Below are 17,649 nucleotides of genomic sequence, written 5' to 3'. Positions count from 1 at the left end.
GTCTGGCTAATGGTTTATCAATTTTATTTATCTTCTCAAAGAACCAGCCTTTAGTTTTATTGATCTTTGCTATTGTTCCCTTCATTTCTTTTTCATTTATTTCTGATCTGATCTTTATGATTTCTTTCCTTCTGCTAAATTTGGGTTTTTTTTGTTCTTCTTTCTCTAATTGCTGTAGGTGCAAGGTTAGGTTGTTTGTTCGAGATTTTTCCTCTTTTTTATGGTAGGATTGTATCGCTATAAACTTCCCTCTTAGAACTGCTTTTGCTGCATCCCATAGGTTTTGGGTCGTCGTGTCTCCATTGTCATTTGTTTGTAGGTATTTTTTGATTTCCTCTTTGATTTCTTCAGTGATCACTTCGTTATTAAGTAGTGTATTGTTTAGCCTCCATGTGTTTGTATTTTTTACAGATCTTTTCCTGTAATTGATATCTAGTTCCATAGTATTGTGGTCAGAAAAGGTACTTGATATGATTTCAATTTTCTTAAATTTACCAGGGCTAGATTTGTGACCCAAGATATGATCTATCCTGGAGAATGTTCCATGAGCACTTGAGAAGAATGTGTATTCTGTTGTTTTTGGATGGAATGTCCTATAAATATCAATTAAGTCCATCTTGTGTAATGTATCATTTAAAGCTTGTGTTTCCTTATTTATTTTCATTTTGGATGATCTGTCCATTGGTGAAAGTGGGGTGTTAAAGTCCCCTACTATGATTGTGTTACTGTCGATTTCCCCTTTTATGGCTGTTAGTATTTGCCTTATGTATTGAGGTGCTCCTATGTTGGGTGCATAAATATTTACAATTGTTATATCTTCTTCATGGATCGATCCCTTGATCATTATATAGTGTCCTTCTTTGTCTCTTGTTATAGTTTTTACTTTAAAGTCTATTTTGTCTGATATGAGAATTGCTACTCCAGCTTTCTTCTGATTTCCATTTGCATGGAATATCTTTTTCCATCCCCTCACTTTCAGTCTGTATGTGTCCCTAGGTCTGAAGTGGGTCTCTTGTAGACAGCATATATATGGGTCTTGTTTTTGTTTCCATTCAGCCAGTCTGTGTCTTTTGGTGGGAGCATTTAATCCATTTACATTTAAGGTAATTATCGATATGTATGGTTCTATTACCATTTACTGAATTGTTTCGGGTTGTTCTTGTAGGTCTTTTCCTTCTCTTGTGTTTCTTGCCTAGAGAAGTTCCTTTAGCATTTGTTGTAAAGCTGGTTTGGTGGTGCTGAACTCTCTCAGCTTTTGCTTGTCTGTAAAGGTTTTAATTTCTCCATCAAATCTGAATGAGATCCTTGCTGGGTAGAGTAATCTTGGTTGTAGGTTTTTTTCCTTCATCACTTTAAATATGTCCTGCCACTCCCTTCTGGCTTGGAGAGTTTCTGCTGAAAAATCAGCTGTTAACCTTATGAGGACTCCCTTGTGTGTTATTTGTTGTTTTTCCCTTGCTGCTTTTAATATGTTTATTTTGTATTTAATTTTTCATAGTTTGATTAATATTTGTCTTGGCGTGTTTCTCCTTGGATTCATCCTGTATGGGACTCTCTGTGCTTCCTGGACTTGATTAACTATTTCCTATCCCATATTATGGAAGTTTTCAACTATAATCTCTTCAAATATTTTCTCAGTCCCTTTCTTTTTCTCTTCTTCTTCTGGGACCCCTATAATTTGAATGTTGGTGCATTTAATGTAGTCCTTGAGGTCTCTTACACTGTCTTCAGTTCTTTTCATTCTTTTTTCTTTATTCTGCTTTGTGGTAGTTATTTCCACTATTTTATCTTCCAGGTCACTTATCCGTTCTTCTGCCTCAGTTATTCTGCTATTGATCCTGTCTAGAGTATTTTTAATTTCATTTATTGTGTTGTTCATCGTTGCTTGCTTCCTCTTTAGTTCTTCTAGGTCCTTGTTAAACGTTTCTTGTAATTTGTCTATTCTATTTCCAAGATTTTGGATCATCTTTACTATCATTATTCTGAATTCTTTTTCAGGTAGACTGCCTATTTCTTCTTCATTTGTTGGGTCTGGTGGGTTTTTACCTTTCTCCTTCATCTGCTGTGTGTTCTTGTGTCTTTTCATTTTGCTTATCTTACTGTGTTTGGGGTCTCCTTTTCGCAGGCTGCTGGTTCGTAGTTCCCGTTGTTTTTGGTGTCTGTCCCCAGTGGCTAAGGTTGGTTCAGTGGGTTGAGTAGGTTTCCTGATTGAGGGGACTAGTGCCTGTGTTCTGGTGGATGAAGCTGGATCTTGTCTTTCTGGTGGGCAGGTCCACGTCTGGTGGTGTATTTGGGGGTTTCTGTAGCCTTATTATGATTTTAGACAGCCTCTCTGCTAATGGATGTGGCTGTGGTCCTGTCTTGCTAGTTGTTTGGCATTGGGTGTCCAGCACTGTAGCTTGCTGGTCGTTGAGTGAAGCTGGGTCTTGTTGTTGAGATGGATATCTCTGGGAGATTTTCACCGTTTGATATTATGTGGAGTTGGGAGGTCTCTTGTGGACCAGTGTCCTGAAGTTGGTTCTCCCACCTCAGAGGCACAGCCCTGACGCCTGGCTGGAGCACTAATAGGCTTTAATCCACATGACTCAGAATAAAAGGGAGAAAAAATAGAAAGAAAGAAAGAAAGAAAGAAAGAAGAGAGAGAGAGGGAAGGAGGGAGGAAGGGAGGGGGGAGGCAGGGAGGGAGAAGATAAAATAAGTAGGATAAAATAAAATAAAGTTATTAAAGTAAAAAACAATTATTAAGAAGAAAAATTTTAAAAAGTAAAAAAACAAAACAGGATGGTCAGAACCCTAGGAGGAATGGTGAAAGCAAAGCTATTCAGACAAAATCTCACACAGAAGCATAAACATACACACTCACAAAAAGAGAAAAAGGGGAGAAAAATAATATATTTTGCTTCCAAAGTCCACCTCCTCAATTTGGGATGTTTCGTTGTCTATTCAGGTATTCCACAGATGCAGCGTACATCAAGTTGATTGTGGAGCTTTAATCCGCTGCTTCTGAGGCTGCTGGGAGAGATTTCCCTTTCTCTTCTTTGTTCGCACAGCTCCTGGGGTTCAGCTTTGGATTTGGCCCCGCCTCTGCGTGTAGGTCGCCTGAGGGCATCTGCTCTTCGCTCAGACAGGACGGGGGTTCAAGGAGCAGCTGATTCGGTGGCTCTGGCTCACTCAGGCCAGGGGGAGGGAGGGGCACGGAGTGCGGGGCGAGCCTGTGGCGGCCGAAGCAGGCGTGACATTGCAGCAGCCTGAGGCGGGCCGTGCCGCGTGTTCTCCCGGGGAAGTTGTCCCTGGATCACGGGACCCTGGCAGTGGCGGGCTGCACAGGCTCCCAGGAGTGGAGGTGTGGAGAGTGACCTGTGCTCACACACAGGCTTCTTGGTGGCGGCAGCCGCGGCCTTAGCGTCTCATGCCCGTCTCTGGGATCCGCGCTGATAGCCGCGGGTCGTGCCCATTTCTGGAGCTCCTTTACGCGGCGTGCTTAATCCCGTCTCCTCTCGTGCCAGGAAACAGAGGCAAGAAAAAGTCTCTTGTCTCTTCGGCAGCTCCTCGCCCGTTTCTGGAGCTCCTTTATGCGATGCGCTTAATCCCCTCTCCTCTCGCCGCAGGAAGGAAAGAGGGAAGAAAAGGTCTCTTGCCTCTTTGGCAGCTCCAGACTTCTACCGGACTCCCTCCCGGCTAGCCGTGGTGCACTAACCCCTTCAGGCTGTGTTCACGCCGCCAACCCCAGTCCTTTCCTGGCTTCCGACCGAAGCCCGAGCCTCAGCTCCCAGCCCCCGCCTGCCCCGTCGGGTGAGCAGACAAGCCTCTCGGGCTGGTGAGTGCTGGTCGGCACCGATCCTCTGTGCGGAAATCTCTCCGCTTTGCCCTCCGCACCCCTGTTGTTGCGCTCTCCTCCGTGGCTCTGGAGCTTTCCCCCTCCACCACCCACAGTCTCCGCCCTTGAAGGGGCTTCTAGTGTGTGGAAACCTTTCTTCCTTCACAGCTCCCTCCCACTGGTGCAGGTCCCGTCCCTATTCTTTTGTCTCTGTTTATTCTTTTTTCTTTTGCCCTACCCAGGTACGTGGGGAGTTTCTTGCCTTTTGGAAGGTCTGAGGTCTTCTGCCAGCGTTCAGTCGGTGTTCTATAGGAGCAGTTCCATGTGTAGATGTATTTCTGATGTATGTGTGGGGAGGAAGGTGATCTCCGCGTCTTACACTTCCGCCATCTTCTTTCTGTCCTCTTTTTTTTTGTAAAGTATATATTTTTAGTCTCAAAAGATATAAAATACCTTAGGAATAACTGACAAAATTGGTGTACCTGTCTTCAAGGGAAATTTGGCATTTCTAATGAAATTGTAGATGCCCTACTGTTCAGGAATTCTACTAGTGTTTATATACAATAGAGGCATCCTCTCACTGTTCACAGAAGACCCTTTTGCTTTTTGTTTTTTTTGACAATTTGCTAAACATTGTCATAGGCATTGACTATTCAGCAAGTAAGCATAAGCATAGGAATATTTATCATGGCATTTTTCACAGTAGCCAAACATTGGAAAGAATGTAAATGTCTATCAACAGGAGAATGAATAAATTGGCTATATTCATACAATGGAAATGCTATGTAGCAGTTAAAATAAATGAATAAGATGCATTTATCAACATGAAAAATCTAAAAAAAAATTGTTACATGAAAAAGCAAATTGACTATAGACATGTACGATGTAATATTTATGTAATGCAAAACAGTAATATGTATTACCTGTGGATACATACATCATAAAAGTACAAAAACATGTATTGAAATAACACCAAATTCAAGGTAGAAATCTCTGTGGAGAGGTCCCTAATCTCTTAAGTTAATATGATCAAAGAATACTTTTATTAAGTAACATCCATAATTATTCCATAGAATACTCTTTACAAGATGGTGTTATAGAGAATTTTTATTTTTATATTATATTGTGGATTAGTAAAATATTCCAAAATGTTTTGTTAGACTTACTTCAGAGTAATTTGAATTAATCTATTATGTATGTCACATAATACCACACATAATTTGAAATGAATATTCTAATGATTTCTACTTTGTACAGATGTTGGACAGATGAATTTATATTTAGACACTTTTGTGGCTTTCAGGTTAAAAGAGTCTTATAATTATGGTGTATTGTTTTAATGTTTTGTGGTAGTATTAATTTATTTTAAAAGTAGAATTATTTTATTGTCAGTGTGAGAATGGAAATTAAATTATGTGACAGGTCATTGGTAGCTGCTCTTATTGTAGAATCTAATGAAAATCTAGTTAAAATGATTAAAATGTCCATTATCTCACTTTCATTTTCTCTTAGCTGCTATGCCTTTTTTGCCTTCTTCCATGACAAGCCTAAAATTATCTCAAAACAGATTTACTTGTGTTCCGGAAGCAATTTTAAATCTTCCACAGTAAGTTTATTTTTTTAATTTTAAAAACCACACGAGGTGGAACAGAACCTTCAGAAACATGGTTTTAACTTAGACATATAAATGTAATTGATTTCTAAACCTACTAAACTTAATGTTTTTAAATCTATGAATGTTTGACTTTTAATATTAAACAAAAGATGTGAATTGTTATTTGGACTTTTAAACTTTTATATTAATTTAATGTGCTGTTGTGTAGAAACAATTTAAGAGTAATTAATTGTTGCATTATTATAATCAAATGAGATTGTACTGGCTATCATTTTAACTTTTAAAATTTCACTTGCTTTGGGGATTATGTTGCTAAAACACTATTAACTTTGAAATTATACTTAAGTTATGTTTGAGTGACATTTTTGGTGAAGAATAGGATAATTTATGTCGTTCCAAGTATTTGGGGATATTTTTGGTTAATTTCATTAAAAATAAAAGCTTCCTGTTAACTACAAATCCAGGCATTAATTAGATTTCAAATGTGTTGTAATCTTAAATAACTATTCTACTAGTGTTATTTATTATAAATAAAATCCATCAAGGTACATGTGCAAATATATACATATACAGGCAAATAATACTTAGTTATAATTTAGCCATGGAAGGTATGAGACAGTTGAATAATAGTTAATTTAAGTCTAGGTTTAGAATGTGTCAGACACTGTATTTTACTGCTTAACAGTGGATCATCTTTTTTTTTTTTTTTTTTTTTTTGTGGTACAGGGCCTCTCACTGTTGTGGCCTCTCCAGCTGAGGAGCACAGGCTCCAGACGCGCAGGCCCAGCGGCCATGGCCCACGGGCCCAGCCGCTCCGCGGCATGTGGGATCCTCCCGGACCGGGGCACGAACCCGTGTGCCCTGCATCAGCAGGCGGACTCCCAACCACTGCGCCACCAGGGAAGCCCGGATCATCTTTTTAATCTTCCTAATAATCCTATGAAATACTTACTGTTATCATCTCCACTTTATAATGAGAACACTGTTTCATAAGAGAGAGAAAGTAACTTGCCCGAAGTCACAGTTCTTAAACACTGGTGGTTTGATTTCAGACTCTTAATTCTGACATACAGGCATCTATAGAATACAGGTGGTCGGTCCTATATTTTAAACATAATTTATTCTTGAAAGTGTGTTTGGAAACCACCTATTTATAAAAGCTCATTAGAAGATGCATGTCATAAGAAAGCTTTCTTCCCAGAGAACTAAAAATATTATCCAGTCCCTAATTACACTATACCTTTAGACACCATCTTCAGGTATACATTTTAGTGTTTATATGTATTTTTTAAATTTATTCTTTTGTTTCACAAACGAGCATGTGGTTGGCCAGCTTCAGTCTCCAAGCTTAGTCTTAAAGCTAAGAGACACTGCCTTTGAGCAACCTGACTATTCTCAACTTTGTCTCAGTTGTATTGTCTCATACATGTCTTATCTTTAATATAGTCAAATTAATTTTCTTGTTTTCAACATTTTTATAAGGTAACTAGGGCAAAATCTAGATCATTTAAAAATTAGAGCAATAATGTTGCTCTTCAGATCTGAATCTTGGTCTAGCAGGCAGGCAGTACAGCTATTTGAGCTTAGAATTAATTCATAAATTTCAAATATGCTGGATGAAAGGGATCAGTATACAGTAGTAAAAGTCCAAGCAACCTTTTACATAGTCAGATATACTACAATTGTTAACTATCTTTATTCTTCCTACATATGTACATTTACATGTGACATGTGTTTTTCTGCTATTTCCTGCAAACTTTGGGTAGCCATTCCTGCCTGAAAGCAACAAATTTACATTGAGGGCCTACTGTATACAAGACATCATGCTCAATGTTATGATATTTTTCACACTGAGGCAAGCTGCTAAAAATGATAGTAAACTTATAGTTTACTATAGTAAACTATAGTAAAGGACCTACCTCTGAAGAATCCCTCCAGGTATGAGTGAAATTGAACAGAGAAATCGAGGCTACATATTTGTAAATCTTGTATAGAAGGCAGGAATTTTAATGACTGTTTTTGCTTTTGTTAATTATGATTTCTCTTGCGTCATAAGTGTTTGTAAAACACTTGGTCTTTCATTATGGTTGATATTTTTATGTTTCTGAAGTAGGGAAATTAGGCCTCAATTTTGTTTTTATTGGTCCTTTTAAAAATGTTCCTATTGAGACATGCCTTTTTTTTCTAACCCGTGTATACCTTTATGTACACAAAAAACCACACGTATGTACTCATATATAAATAATGTTAGTTTTAAAGTTATACCTTATTCTCACTCTGGTGAAAACTACCTGTGATGTTATTTCATGTATTTTGGAAACACTCATTTGATTTTTACCTTGACATTGTATTGTTTCAGCCTGCGGTCCTTAGATATGAGCAAAAATGATATTCAATATCTACCAGGTCCTGTGCACTGGAGATCTTTGAACTTAAGAGAACTCTTGTTTAGTCATAATCAGATCCGTATCTTGGACTTGAGTGAAAAAGCATGTGCATGGTCTAGAGTAGAGAAACTACATCTTTCTCATAATAAACTGAAAGAGGTAAGAGGTCATCTTTATTTGTTTAGAATTATTGCCAGTTTGAAAATATGCTTTTATAATTTGCATTATCACAAATGATCATTTCAAAATCTGTTATTTGATATTTCTTACTTTTTGAATAAGATCTAATCCTACCCTGAGGTAAATGGGTATATTAGCAATGCTTAATTTCCTTAAAAAATCACTTTTTGTGCTCTATTTTATTTTGAATATTTATATATATATTTAATTATGAATGTGTGTAATGCTTTAAGCGTGTCAATTTATCACAAAATCGCTAATCTGTTAACAGACTCTCAGACACGCTGCATTTCTCAAGTTGTCTCCGGGTCATATATAGCCTGTGTTTTTCAGCTGACATTCTTTTCCACATTCTTAAATTTCTGCATTCACCCAAATGGACAGGTCTCTGGTATAAACCTGAAATTGATTATCCATTCGTCCCAGAAAACTTTTTTTTTCTTTCCAGGTTCAAGTCTATTGCCTATAAAAGCCAAAAAGAATAAAGTGTCTGAAACCATGAGGTTCAGGATAACTCTGAATATTTTTGAATACCTGACTTTTTTTTACAGCAAATTAATGTTTGCTATTATAGAAGTAATGAATATTACTTAAAAATTTGGAACAGAAAAAAATTCCAATATTTATGCCACTTAAGGTATAAACATTTAGTTGTATTTTAAGAACAGTAAATTGTACATAAGTCTGTGATGATTAGATCTTTAGTTTTACTGAAGAACACAGTGTGAGGGAATAGACTGAAGCCACAGATGATTGGTTTTGGATACATATAAAGAACTTCTTTACTTTCAGTGTTGTGAAGTGATGAAAAATGTTACTAAGGCAGAATGGGTTTTTAAAGATTATTAATAAATGACATAGATTGGGGTAAGTCCTTTATATGTATGTTTTCAAACATTTATAATGAAAACTATGACAAGCCTTTGGAAAGTTTAAGAACTCTGTTGAGAGGCTGTGCAAGTTGCTGATGGGATCTCTGAGCCTCTCTTGTTTCCTATTAGCATCTTGTGTTTTGGCAGCACACATTTCTTTCTTCCCACCAACAGGATTTGCCCTTTTTTATTTCATTAAGATTCCTCCTGAGATTGGCTGTCTTGAAAATCTGACATCTCTTGATGTTAGTTACAACTTGGAGCTGAGATCCTTTCCTAATGAAATGGGGAAATTAAGCAAAATATGGGATCTTCCTTTGGATGAACTGCATCTTAATTTTGATTTTAAACACATAGGATGTAAAGCCAAAGACATCATAAGGTTAGATAATTTTATTTTCATTTGTTTTTATTAAATTTGTTTCAGATATCCTTTCTTTGTGACTTTGATGGATATATAGTTACAATTTAAGAAAAAAATATTTAGTACCATCCAACGGTGATTTGTCATTTGCCCTTTATTTAATAAATGGGTTTGTTTGGTGCCACTGCAGAGTTTTTCATTTCCTCCTAGCCAAGTTAGGGTTGAGAGAATGGCTTCTCCTTATCATGCTTTTCAGTAGAAAGGGACTCTAAAAGGAAATTATTACTATTTGGTCTCTTGTTACCAGTTATACAATCTAAAGAAATAAAGCATAGTATTATAACTTCTCAAGCTGCATTTCATATAGCAAGTAGTTATCGTATGTCTATTATATCTTAAAGCATTATAGTTACTTAAATAATATAAAATTACATCAATTTTGCCTAGGAAGCTGATAACCTACTCAACTTGATCATTTTTGAAACCACCAAAACTTCCACGTATCACCGTTTCTGGTTTTATATTTTATGAACTTCAAATATCTTTAATAATGAACTTTATTCCACTCTTTGTTAATGTTTGAGCACATTAATTACTGTTTGAGCACATTAGTCTTATTGTTACTGTTTGAGCACATTACTCTTATTGTTACCTACCTGTAAAATCATTTATTTTTATTTCCACAAAACTACTGCTATCTATATTTATCTTACAGGTTTCAGCTCAGTTATCACCTCTCAATGTATCCTTGACTTGCCTATAATGTCCACTAAGTCAAGGACCATGACTACATTTACTTACTATTTCATTCTTGGCACCAAACACGGATTCTGGCATACAATTAATAATTGTTGCATTATGAGTGAACTACAGTTACCTAAATCTCTTCCTTAAAGTTTCATAATTTATATTTAGCTTTTTGTCTCTTTTTATGAACAAAGATATGTTTTTTTGTTCTCCTGAGTGTGATTTAATTTGAAAAAAAAAAAAATCTTTTCACCAACTATGCTAAATAAACGTGACTAGCCCTCACCCTACACAATTATTTCCCATGATTTTCCTTCTTGAAACTGGAAAAGATGTTCATATAAAAATTTGTTCAATTCTTACTAAACATTTAGTAAAACTGGTTTTCGGTGTATTATGTTATATTATCAAGCTACTATATAACTAAATATTTTTAAACATAGTTAACATTTTTGGAGAGAACATAGACCTGGAGTAGTTTAGAAATTGTAGTCCTCATTTGCTTTTTTAAAGAATGACAAAGTGAATTCTTAATAAATAGACATTTGGACCATTGATTTTCTTGTTTATTGGTGATGAAAACAGAACATAAGCTGTATGTGAGAAAATGACTGATTTCAATAACATCAGGTACAAGATCTGATCTGCCAGATCTTGTTTTCTAGAGCATCAAATAATTCAAGAAAATAATGATGCTTTTTGCTCAGATCATCAGGAATGTTGGACAGATTCCTATTAGTTATGAGAATTAATCAGTCAGCTCCCTAAGATTCACTTATGATTTAGTTTATTTTTCTAATTTTAAACTGTGGCAACATTTTAATATAGTTAAAATATATCTTTCTATATCCATTTTATTTTTGAGAACATTTAAATGTACTATTAATTTAAAGGTGGTATTGCTAGCCACCTGCAGCACTTCTAGTTAGTTTCAATTATTTTCGCATTAAGACTATTAGGAACAGCAACATATTATCTGCTGATAGTATAATCATTTATATGTATCAATTTATAATTTAACCAATATGTTCTCCCTTTCCATTTACATTATGTATATGCATGTATGATATATATGAATATATACATTATACCATACATGAATATATGTACGCATACACATGTATAATGTACCAAATATGACCTCACTATCAAAGTTTAGTATAGCAATATGCTTATATACTCTACCTTGATTGTTTATCCTATGAGCTTTGTAAAATTTTATACTTTATAATTTTTAGGGTTTTATTTGTGTTATTTAAAGAAATTATGTGTGTTTGTGTATAAAATTCTAATGAGTATTACAAGCATATTTTGAAATTTTGTTTATTTCTGGTGATAGAATGTCATATTTGATAATGCTGCCGATCATTATCAACTACACCAACATCACTAACAAAATATATGCATTAATAGTGCATTGAAAGACACATGCATTATTAGTTATATGAGCTATACACTCTTTTGCGTACTGTATTTTAGAACAGTTTGATATTTAAAAGAATTCAGTGCATAAGAATTCACCTATATCTTAAGTACACTGCTAAGCAGTTTATTTTATTTTTGTTTTTCAAATACCAGGTTTCTTCAACAGCGGTTAAAAAAGGCTGTGCCCTATAACCGAATGAAACTTATGATTGTGGGTAATACCGGGAGTGGTAAAACCACCTTATTGCAGCAATTAATGAAAATCAAGAAATCAGATCTTGGGATGCAAGGTGCCACAGTTGGCATAGACGTGAAAGACTGGCCCATCCAAATAAGAGGCAAAGGGAAGAAAGACCTCATTCTAAATGTGTGGGATTTTGCAGGTATGTATTTTGCTAGAATATTTTATTCACACATCTTTTTAAAACAGGGATTTAAAAACTGAATTTTCTGTTCCAATACTGCAAAGAGACCTGGTGGATCCTATGGAATTATTCCAAAGCCATTTATTTCTCCTAATTCTACCCTTGCCACCAGAATGGAGAAGCCATGGAAGGAAATGTTAGGAACCAGTACATGCCAGCTGAAGCTAAGTAGCTGACACATGTGAAAAGTTGTCAGTCCCTAGTAAAAAGCCAGTTTAGTCATGTAACCATCATCTTTTTATTGTTTTTCTCTTTCTTTGTGTGATAAATAGTGGATAGTATCACTTAATTTTATTTTTGAAGAAGATGAAAAAAATTCTTGCCTATTTTCTGGAAGGCTAAAAAATTCTCTAATCTTTATTTAGGTTGTGAGGAATTCTACAGCACTCACCCCCACTTTATGACCCAACGAGCCCTGTATCTTGCTGTCTATGACCTCAGCAAAGGGCAAGCTGAAGTTGATGCCATGAAGCCTTGGCTCTTCAATATAAAGGTGATCTGTTCTAATCATTTGAAAATACAAAATAATTCTTGGGTTTTTTTTGGTATGTAAGGTAATTTATTTAGGGCAAACAGGTGCTTCAAATAGTCTCTTCAAATAATTTTTTAAGAGAAAGAAGCAGTAAAATTTTGAGTTGGGAAATTTTAAAAGTAATTAAGTTGTGACATGAAAATAGTGTTTTCTATATTAGTGAGAGTTATAGAAACTGGAAACCCTTTTAAGCTATAAAAATTGAGGTTTTATAAGTTAAACTATTTTTGATATTATTTCTGTTTTTTTTTTGTTGGCTGTGCCACGTAGCTGGCAGGATCTCAGTTCCCCGACCAGGGGTTGAACCTGGGCCACGTCAGTGAAAGCCTGAATCCTAACCACTAGGTTACCAGGGAATTCCCTGATATTATTTCTTAAGGGTAATATGAACTTCCCTAACTTAAAATAAACCATAGTGAAAAAAGCAATCTGTGCATCACCAACTCTATCCTCAGAGGCAATTTAGTGTGAAGTCCTTCAGATCTTACAGTTTTAAATGGTCCCAGATTAATAGTATATTTGGAATTTTGCAATTTTTCCAATTTGTCCCTTGCTGTCATATTGTCAGCTATTACTTTATGTATATATGGTTTTAAATATATATGACCTTTTAGAATTGAGACCAAAGTAAGAGTGAATGGTGTTTGAATGATGCTCCAGTGGGCTCTTCTGTGAGGCAAGCCCTTAAAAAGATTTGTCAGGAAAGTTTGGCTCCATCAAGCTTGTTTTGTCATTTTGGTAATTTTTTTAACTTCCTTTTTTTGACTTTATTATAGCTAGCCAAAGTGAGAAAATATTATAGTCGCAGTAATATTTGCTTTAGTGACTTTTTTTTCATTGTAGACTCCACACTGAATGACTTTAATATAAATTAAGGAGATTGAATTTACAGATAAGGAAGAGAAAATATAAAACAAATTCTATTACTCTGATATAATTTGGGGGTTATTAAATACTATTTTATTTAGAAGACCAAAGCACAGTTAGAGAATAACCCATTTTAAGGCACTGAAAAAGGAAAAGAAAAATATACTATTACTGTTACGTAGGCCACCTGAAAGAAAAGTGGTAATAATTGGATAAGAAGGGGCATAAAATTGACTTTTAAAAATTTCTTAAGGGTAAGTTTTTTCTTAGGTTTAAGGAAGGCAAGGCAGTTGTTATTTTCTTCTTAGAAGTCTTGATTTCTCATTTCCACTCAAATGAATTTCATAGAAAGTGAATGTCAGTGGAAATGTAGGCAGTCTTGATTTTAAAACAAACACAGAAGTATTTTGTATCTTTCCCGTAGGCTCGTGCTTCTTCTTCCCCTGTGATTCTTGTTGGCACACATTTGGATGTTTCTGATGAGAAGCAGCGCAAAGCCTGTATCAGTAAAATCACCAAGGAACTCTTGAACAAACGAGGGTTTCCTGCAATACGGGATTACCACTTTGTAAATGCCACTGAGGAATCCGATGCTTTGGCAAAACTTCGGAAAACCATCATAAATGAGAGCCTCAATTTCAAGGTAACATGGTTCATTGCCGACTTTAGGTAGTAGATAAATATAATTTATTAATTCTCATGTTGTGCAACTGCTAAGAAATGTGAAAAGTCTTGAGAAGAGAACAGCTATCTTAAAATTGTGGGTTTTTTTCAGAGCTGTTAGCATTATTAAAGTACTTTCAATTTTAAAATTATTTATGCTATACTTTATTTCAAACTCATAGAAGTGGGAATAAAAATAATTTGAGGATACTGAGAGAAACTAAGAGGATATCTCAGAGGCTGAGAGAATATTCCTGAGAGAATCTGGGGACATGCTTCTGATGCCCTTTCTCTCCCAACTTCCTGTAGTGGTGATTCAATCAAAAGGATAAAGATGAATGTTGGGGTCTTGGGGTTATCTTTCTTATATTTTCCATCTGCTCCTTTCTTTTGGAGTTCTTATTTTATGCTCTCCTTGATTTTCTTTGTTGTTCCTTCATGTCTCTTGTCACTGTGATCTGCCTTCCAAATATTTTTTTCTTAATATTAGGAGAAGTTTCTTTCATCTGATAATCAGGGTCACTAATTTGGTTTTCATCAATGTCTAAGCAATTTTCTAGTTCATACAAACTGGGTTTTTTTCATTTTAGGAATTATGTTTTTGATTCCAAAGTTTTCTTCTGGTAAGACAAATGTAATTCATAGAGTTCATAAAACACAAATAAATTGGTTAACAGTGAGAACACTTGTTTTTAATACTTGCAAGAGAAAGAAATTTTACCTGGGTTCTACAGACAGCATGGTATGAACTGTACTGAAAAACACCCTGAATAGTTCAATATAACAACACAATGGTGGATTTCACTGTTAGTCTCTGTTGGTTTAGCTCATTAGCACTAATGATCAAGGCCATGGCTTATAACAAGGGTCCTGTTTTGCCTGGATAGTCCCAGCATAATTATTAATTGTGTCCCACTATATTCTCAGAAGCATTCCAGTTTGGATGATAAAGTGTATGGTCACCTTGGTTATAATGTGTTGGCTAGTTAGCTTAGTTCTTTTCCATTTCCACAGATTATGCTCCTCTCCAAAACCTGATGAGCCATTTATAAACATGCTGGTCTTTGTGGTGCCCAGGGAGGGAATTTGCACATTTGTATCTTTCAGCACATTTACCCCAGTCCCTAAAAGCTTTTACAAATGGTAGATCAGTGACATTTTATATAAGAAGAATGAAATATCATTTATTTGTAGATTTTCTTACTTCTTTGTGGGACATATGACTAAAGAATAATATGACTTTTAATAAACAAATATACAAAATTAATATATTCAATTAAATATTCTCTTTATCTAGGGAGTTTTCTTTTGAGACTATACCTGTGCTTAGAGAACTTTGTTGTTATTTATAATATTTTAATAGCTTCTCTTTTTATCATTGATATCAGAGCATTTATCATATTTAAAAAGACTTCTTGGAGGATGAGTTTGTTTTGAGAAAGCCTGAATTTAGTTGAAGCAAAGTCTGTGGATAAGGTGGTTCATCAAGCTGGACTGGTATTGCTTTAGGCTAATAGCAATTTATCACTATCAATCAATGAGACTAATTTTCTTTCTGCACTTGTACATGAACTCTGAAGGCAATACCAGATAAGGAAGTAAAACATATGCTTTGAGAAATGGCAATATTATTTGAAGAAAGGTATCTATTGCTAATGGATACATCATTCTGGCATATTGGTTTGAAAATCTGTTTGATTGCTTTGCAGAATAGTGACTCAGATCACCCCAAAACAATAAACCTGCCAGAACTTGAATATTCTTTCCTCCCTGAGGTGCTTCAACCTGTATTCAAACAACAGCTTTTAATCTACTAGAAATCTTTTTTTTGTTTGGCCTTTCATTTGTTTTTTATCTTTTCCTTTTATCTTGGCTCTTTTCTAATCTTTCCCTGTCTCACCCTTATTAACATGTGTCTGTGCAGACTTCAGACTAAAAGTTTTTTGTTTTTGGCTGTTGGTGACCTGATAATAAAGCTTAAAACAAGTAGGACAAAACAGAATTCAGTGCCAACAATATCCCTCTCAATCTTGTCCAGCCCCTTAGCAGACTGAGATCCTTTGCTGGCCCTGTAATCCAGCCCTGTAAAGTTCATCCTTTTATTACTTGATTGCTTTCTGTGAGAACTCTGGTTTACTTTTATATGTAGGTTTCCCTTCTTGGGTTAAAACATAAATTTCAATCTGAAGTTCTGTTTTATCTTAATTTATAAATGATGAAGAGAGGGAATATGAAAAGTGCAGGTTAGTGAAATTATATTTAATTTTCTGGTTCAAAGCGTACATTGAAACAATCTTGAGTGTTTGAAGGTAAATATGAAAGTAATGGATACAGCTGCTGTAAATCAAGTTCCTTAAGATTCTAGTTAAAAGTAGAAAAAGAGCAAGTTAAAGTGTGTGTGCGTGTATGTGTGTGTGTGTGTGTGTGTGTGTGTGTGTGTGTAATAAAACCCAATTTCTATTTGTAATAAGTTGAAGAATTCAAGTAGAAATTATGTTATTGTCAGGTAAAAATAAAATAATATATTCATGGATTGAGAAATGGGGAGAGTGTGCCACCTGGTGGTTCTCAAAGGCATTTTAGTTACTATTGTTAGAGTTGCACTTCTATTTAAAATTCAATTTTTAAGAAAAAAGTTTGGAAAAGATTTTAATTATAGAAACTATCACTTTAAGGTCATTCTTTTAAAATTTTATTTTCTGTATCTCTTGATTAGTAGACAGTTGTTAGATTCTAAGTGTAACAGACCCCAAATCATCCTCTCATATCAGAATCATTGGGGTTTAGATGGTTTCTTATTTTTCCAAGTTCAAGTTTCCATGAAAAAGCATAGCTTGGGTGAGGAAATTTTATGTCTGTCTCCAGATTTCACTGTTGATATGTACATTCCACTAATACAACATTTTGCAAATAACAAGAACAAAATTTAGTTTTACCTTGGGTTGTGGATCACATTTTCATCTAATAAATAAGGTTCAAACGCTCTTACAATACTTGCTGACTTCTTTTGCTAGCATATCTATTGCATGTAAGTTTAATGTCTTAGAAAACAGAAAGTCCTTTGTTTACGGTCAATGATTTATCTTGGATTTTGCCATGGATTTTCTGAATAGCTAGATAAATATTGCCATGTAATATTATTTGATAGTTCTTTCCAAATTGGCTTCTGTGTTCATATTTTTCTTATTTTAAGATCATCTTATTTATTCCTCACAGTTTAATTGGTTTTACATTTTAATTTTATTAAAAAATACGGTTCTGAATGATTATGTAGAATTTACCACCCAACAAATTGATGAATAAAATGGATTTTTACAGCTTGTCATTTGTAATTTCATAGATCCGAGATCAGCCTGTTGTTGGGCAGCTGATTCCAGACTGCTATGTAGAACTTGAGAAAATCATTTTATCGGAGCGTAAAAATGTGCCAGTTGAATTTCCTGTAATTGACCAGAAACGATTATTACAACTTGTGAAAGAACATCAGCTGCAGTTAGATGAGAATGAGCTTCCTCATGCAGTTCACTTCCTAAATGAATCAGGTTTGTTTAGTGCATATTTTTTGAAAGCTCTGCTGTAGTAATTTGTGAAAATGCACCTGAACCTTGTATAGAACTTACATTTAAAATTTAACAGAATATTGACAAAATTCTTTAATAGGTAACTGATTTTTTTTCTTTTTGAAAGATCATCATGAGCATTGATGTTGAATCATGTATTATGTCATAAGAGAAAAATTTAGAAATTATCTAAGG

General features: G+C 34.9%; 1 protein-coding gene across 7 annotated transcripts in view; it reads left to right on the top strand.

The window, feature by feature from the left end:
• Positions 1 to 17,649, top strand: part of LRRK2 (leucine rich repeat kinase 2) — a 172,505-nt gene that overhangs the window by 96,370 nt on the left and 58,486 nt on the right. For all 7 annotated transcript variants that reach the window (XR_008617710.1, XM_024122804.3, XM_055085694.1 and 4 more), the window contains 7 exons: positions 5,330 to 5,423; positions 7,792 to 7,978; positions 9,072 to 9,253; positions 11,561 to 11,790; positions 12,198 to 12,325; positions 13,656 to 13,874; positions 17,235 to 17,436. Coding sequence is in view for 6 of the 7 variants with exons in the window: in XM_024122804.3 (XP_023978572.2) it covers positions 5,330 to 5,423; positions 7,792 to 7,978; positions 9,072 to 9,253; positions 11,561 to 11,790; positions 12,198 to 12,325; positions 13,656 to 13,874; positions 17,235 to 17,436 (1,242 nt within the window). In the remaining variant the exon portion in view is untranslated. The remainder of the gene's footprint in view (positions 1 to 5,329; positions 5,424 to 7,791; positions 7,979 to 9,071; positions 9,254 to 11,560; positions 11,791 to 12,197; positions 12,326 to 13,655; positions 13,875 to 17,234; positions 17,437 to 17,649) is intronic.

The sequence above is a fragment of the Physeter macrocephalus genome, chromosome 6, assembly GCF_002837175.3.
Source record: "Physeter macrocephalus isolate SW-GA chromosome 6, ASM283717v5, whole genome shotgun sequence".
Taxonomy (NCBI): domain Eukaryota; kingdom Metazoa; phylum Chordata; class Mammalia; order Artiodactyla; family Physeteridae; genus Physeter; species Physeter macrocephalus.
Note: the sequence above shows the minus strand (reverse complement) of the source record. Positions and strands in the feature narration are given on the sequence as shown.